This window comes from Rana temporaria, chromosome 9 (assembly GCF_905171775.1).
Source record: "Rana temporaria chromosome 9, aRanTem1.1, whole genome shotgun sequence".
Classification (NCBI taxonomy): Eukaryota; Metazoa; Chordata; class Amphibia; order Anura; family Ranidae; genus Rana; species Rana temporaria.
This window is the reverse complement of record NC_053497.1, coordinates 138,896,195-138,902,194: the sequence shown is the minus strand read 5'-3', so window position 1 is coordinate 138,902,194 and position 6,000 is coordinate 138,896,195. Positions and strand designations below refer to the sequence as shown.

At 43.1% G+C, this 6,000-nt stretch overlaps 1 protein-coding gene across 1 annotated transcript in view; it reads right to left on the bottom strand.

Annotated features, from left to right (window-relative positions):
- Positions 1 to 228: 228 nt before the first annotated feature.
- EXOSC2 (exosome component 2) overlaps positions 229 to 6,000 on the bottom strand; it is a 59,269-nt gene continuing 53,497 nt past the window's right edge. The window contains exon 9 of the mRNA XM_040324658.1: positions 229 to 817. Coding sequence (XP_040180592.1) covers positions 737 to 817 — 81 coding nt within the window. The 3' untranslated portion in view covers positions 229 to 736. The remainder of the gene's footprint in view (positions 818 to 6,000) is intronic.

Below are 6,000 nucleotides of genomic sequence, written 5' to 3'. Positions count from 1 at the left end.
GTTGTGGGGCCCAACGCAGCTTCCTCTCGAGTCCGCACCGCATGCAAATAGTTAAGTGAATTCGGGAGCACCAAAGAAAGTGTTTCCCTAGGGTCCAAGCAATATGAAAGACGGCCCTGGTCTCCGACTTTATTACTTTGAAACAATGACCAAAAATAAGCATGCACAAATCAGAAAATAAGTTAGAACTACCAACGTTCTTCTATCAAATTAATCACTACACATGTATCTTAGCAAAAGAATGTTTACTTAAAAAAACAAAAAGAGACAGAAACAATACAACTTTTGATGAGGAAACCTGGAGTTTGGGGGTGCAGTAAGATAACAAGGTTGGTTTATAAAAACTGCAGAAAGCAATGCATGTCACCCACAGCAAACCCAATTGCAGCAGTCACTTAACTGCATGTCAGAACGAAAGCAAAATCTGGGTTGGCTGCTATGAGCAACAGGCTTTCCTTTCCTGTGGTTTGTGTAAATTGTTTTGTAACCATATTCATACAAACCATGAACCGCTGCTGAGCAGCAAACACCTGCCTTTTTCCACGGGGTGCTGTTTTAATTAGGAACTCGCAGTGTCTCTCTCTCTCTACCTGTAATTGCAACCAAACGATTCATTTATGACAGGTGTGGAATGCTTGTTTCAGCAGTTTTTATGCAAATGCAGACTTCGTCAAGGCAGCCTTCCAATCTGCACTGCAAGCTCCTTTTTCCAACAGTTTGTTCTGTAGCAAAGAGATTAGCCTTCCTGGTCCACAAGACGCTGCCTGGTCTCCATCACTATGTCTTCTATTACCTCTGTCTTCAGGAGATCTTTAATCTGCAATGTGAGAAGGGAGCGCTCTGTCACAATGTTCAGCAATACCGAGCTTTAAAGGCTAAGATCACCCAAGGGACGATAACATTTTGCATGGTCACTAGCAAATTGAGTCATATGCCAGCTTCTTCTCTAGGGCACTCTAGCTTTGTATTCTTATTCCTCCCAGACTATGAATACTGTACAGTTTAAAAAAAAAAAACACACACACACACACACACACACACACACACACACACACACACACACAGGAAATCTCAGGACTGCAGTAGCCTGGTAATAAAAAAAAAGCCATTTGCTGTACTTTTGCTTTCTGACCCCACTGAATATATTTAATTTGTAACTATATTAGTTCTGGGTCAATTTTAAGCTTTAACCACTTCCCGCCCAACGATGCCATATTACGGCGTCGACTTTGAGTGGGGATATCTGAATGAAGCCTGCAGCTACAGACATCATTCAGATATCTTCTTTAGAGCCGGTGATTCCCTACACCGCAACAATCATTGCGGCTTGATCGTTCTTACAGGCAGCGGGAGGGAATGTCCCCCTCCTGCCACCCTCTGATGCTTCACCCGGCTCACCTGTACGTATTGTATAGCACAAATGACCATATTGACCCCATATTGGTGGTCTTCTCGGTCCATGCTGAAGTTGACCATAGAAAATCTGGCAGGCCACATGGCCCCCCGGACATCTCTGATCTTTCAGGGGATGGGCATAATGTTATGAGGTCACGCCCGTCCTCTGCATTTGAAAAAATCCCGCTGCCTTGGCTGGGAAGCCAAAATAATTTTTTGTTTTTTTTTCCAGGTTCCCCAGCCTACAGGTGAGATGTGGGGACTTCTAGACCTCAGATCTCTCTATAAAAAGGACCCGTCATGCTTTATTCCTATTACAAGGGATGTTTACATTCCTTGTAATAAGCATAAAAATTATAAAAAAAAAAGTGTCAAAATAGAAAAATAAAAGTAAACAAAATAAAAATTTAAAGCGTCCGTGCGCGCAGAACGCATACGTAGGTTGAGCCCACACGAGGTATCGCCGCGAACGTTCGAGCAAGAGCATAAATTCTAGTGCTAGACCTCTGTAACTCAAAACACGCAACCTGTAAAAATAAAAAATAAATTTAAGCGTTGACTATTAGGATTTTAAAGTACCGAAGTTTGGCACCATTCCACGAGTGTGCGCAATTTAAAAAGTGTGACATGTTAGGTATCCATTTACTCGGCGTAACATCTTTCACATTATGCAAAAAATTGGGCTAACTTAACAGTTTTTTTTTTAATGCACGATATTCCCCAAAAAAAACGCGTTAAAAAAATTACTGTGCAAATACCGTGCGAGATAAAAAGTTGCAACGACCACCATTTTATTCTGCTAAAAAAAATGTTTGGGGGTTCCGAGTAATTTTCTAGCAAAAAAAATAAGATTTTTACATGTAGAAGTGAAGTGCCAGAATTGGCCTGGGTAGCAAGTAGTTAATTTAAGTTCTTAAACCAATGGGTTTATGGTCATTTGTGCTATACAATACGTACAATCAGTTTTACAAACAAACATTTCATAGGGAGTAAACAGATGACAAAAGATTACCTGCTCTTACCACATGGGTAAATTTCAGCTTAAGCTATTCAGCTCTATAAACAGCAGGCTTCTTACAACAATTATTAAAATCATATTAAATGTGCAGTTTAGTAAAAATTGAACAAAATCAGACACCACATATTTTGTACACTAAAGAAATGAAGATATGCCTAGTGATAACTTTCTGATCCTTCTTTACATCTAATACCCCCATTCTCTGCACAACAAATGAATATAAAAGTAAGAATGGCCAATATCACATTTTATCTGCAGCTCTTGTAGAATTAAAAGGGAACTTCAGTATTTTCTTTCATAATTCCATCTATTAAATCTTTTACCCTGGGTTTAACTTTGGATAATAAAACATTTGTTTTCTGCCAGTAAATACCTTATACAGCCCACTTCCTCCTTGACTGGTCACAAGCCTAGGCTTATAACATGCACAGCTCTCTCTCTCTCTCACTCTTGTGACAGTTTGCCAGGATGGGGGGGGGGCGAGTCATAAGAGGGCCAATGAAAGCTGCAAAGCTGGAGGTGCGCCTCTGTGTAAATCCAGGAAGTGAACAGGCAGCAGCTTCAGCTGCCTACAGTTAAAATGGTTGCAGCCAGACTCAGTGGAGGGAGATTTCTGCAGCATATTTGGAAAGTACAGAATAACACTATACCGTATTTATCGGCGTATACCGCGCACTTTTTCCACTTAAAATAAGGGGAAAATTGTGGGTGCGCGATATAAGCCGATACCCGCGCTGTGTTTGAACGCCGCCGCCGACATATACCGAGCGCAGTACACTCTTCCAGGCTCGGCTCCGCTCGCGGTCACACCCTGTGCCGCCTCCTAGCCTTTATGCGAGTAGAGCTGAGCGTGCCTGAGTGTACTGCGTTCGGTATACAGTGAGGAAAATAAGTATTTGAACACCCTGCTATTTTGCAAGTTCTCCCACTTGGAAATCATGGAGGGGTCTGAAATTGTCATCGTAGGTGCATGTCCACTGTGAGAGACATAATCAAAAAAAAAATAATTCCAGAAATCACAATTTATGATTTTTTAACTATTTATTTGTATGATACAGCTGCAAATAAGTATTTGAACACCTGTCTATCAGCTAGAATTCTGACCCTCAAAGACCTGTTAGTCTGCCTTTAAAATGTCCACCTCCACTCCATTTATTATCCTAAATTAGATGCACCTGTTTGAGGTCATTAGCTGCATAAAGACACCTGTCCACCCCATACAATCAGTAAGAATCCAACTACTAACATGGCCAAGACCAAAGAGCTGTCCAAAGACACTAGAGACAAAATTGTACACCTCCACAAGGCTGGAAAGGGCTACGGGGAAATTGCCAAGCAGCTTGGTGAAAAAAGGTCCACTGTTGGAGCAATCATTAGAAAATGGAAGAAGCTAAACATGACTGTCAATCTCCCTCGGACTGGGGCTCCATGCAAAATCTCACCTCGTGGGGTCTCAATGATCCTAAGAAAGGTGAGAAATCAGCCCAGGACTACACGGGAGGAGCTGGTCAATGACCTGAAAAGAGCTGGGACCACCGTTTCCAAGGTTACTGTTGGTAATACACTAAGACGTCATGGTTTGAAATCATGCATGGCACGGAAGGTTCCCCTGCTTAAACCAGCACATGTCAAGGCCCGTCTTAAGTTTGCCAATGACCATTTGGATGATCCAGAGGAGTCATGGGAGAAAGTCATGTGGTCAGATGAGACCAAAATAGAACTTTTTGGTCATAATTCCACTAACCGTGTTTGGAGGAAGAAGAATGATGAGTACCATCCCAAGAACACCATCCCTACTGTGAAGCATGGGGGTGGTAGCATCATGCTTTGGGGGTGTTTTTCTGCACATGGGACAGGGCGACTGCACTGTATTAAGGAGAGGATGACCGGGGCCATGTATTGCGAGATTTTGGGCAACAACCTCCTTCCCTCAGAGCTTTGAAGATGGGTCGAGGCTGGGTCTTCCAACATGACAATGACCCGAAGCACACAGCCAGGATAACCAAGGAGTGGCTCTGTAAGAAGCATATCAAGGTTCTGGCGTGGCCTAGCCAGTCTCCAGACCTAAACCCAATAGAGAATCTTTGGAGGGAGCTCAAACTCCGTGTTTCTCAGCGACAGCCCAGAAACCTGACTGATCTAGAGAAGATCTGTGTGGAGGAGTGGACCAAAATCCCTCCTCCAGTGTGTGCAAACCTGGTGAAAAACTACAAGAAACGTTTGACCTCTGTAATTGCAAACAAAGGCTACTGTACCAAATGTTAACATTGATTTTCTCAGGTGTTCAAATACTTATTTGCAGCTGTATCATACAAATAAATAGTTAAAAAAGGCCTAGTTAGACTTACCGGTGACGGTATTTCTAAGAGCCTTTCAGGACAACCTTGGAGAGAGCGCAGCTCCGCCTCTTCTGTAGGAAACACCCACAGGCTTTAAATCCCTCCTCTTCCACCATGGCTTCAGTTATTGTGTGGCCTCCGGCACTGGAAAACAAAGCACAGAGAACCACAACACCATGATAGATATATACTTTACTTTTTTATACACATTTAGGGAGGGAAATAGCGGTTGTCCTGAAAGGCTCTTAGAAATACCGTCACCGGTAAGTCTAACTAGGCCTTTCTCAAATCGCCTTTCAGGACAACCTTGGAGAGGATAACCAAGTAACTTACCCTAGGGTGGGACTACTGCCTGCAGTACCTTCCTGCCGAAGGCTTGATCTGCGGCCGACAGCAAGTCCAACCTGTAGTGCCGAATAAAAGTTGAGAAACTGGACCAAGTAGCAGCCTTACAGATCTGATCAGGCGTAGCACCGGCCCTTTCGGCCCAGGAAACTGCGGTTGACCTTGTAGAGTGAGCAGCGATCCCAGAAGGAGGAACTTCTCCTTTTGCTTGATAGGCTTCAGAAATTGCTTGTCTAAGCCATCTACCGAGCGTACTCTTAGAAGCTTTTTCCCCTTTACGGGAACCAGAGAATACCACAAAAAGAGCGTTTGATTTCCTGAACACCTTGGTGACGGAAAGGAACTGTAACAGACATCTCCTTACATCCAGTGTATGGAAAGCTTCTTCTCCTGCATTAGCCGGAACTGAGGAAAATGTTGGTAGAATTATTTCTTGCGACCGATGGAAAGTTGAGGCCACTTTCGGTAGGAAGGCTGGATCCGTTTGAAGGACCACTCGGTCTGGCAAAACTCTAAGGAAGGGTTCCTTAATTGCTAGAGCTTGGAGCTCACTGATTCTCCTTGCTGATGTAATGGCAACTAAAAAAATTGTTTTGAGAACTAAACTTTTTAACGATGCACTCTGTAAAGGTTCAAACGGAGCTCCCGTGAGACCTTGCAAAACAATAGATAAGTCCCAACAAGGGAAAACTTTGAGGGCTATCGGTCTATTTCGAGCCAGAGCCCTAAAAAATCTAGAAATTAAAGTTTCTTTGGATAAAGATCTTTCAAGATAAACTGAGAGAGCCGCTACCTGTGTTTTCAGGGTGCTGGCGGCTAGACCTTTCTCCATTCCTTCATGGAGAAATTCCAGAACTGAAATAGTACTCTTGATTTCGAAACTTTTGGAAGAACACCAAGAGT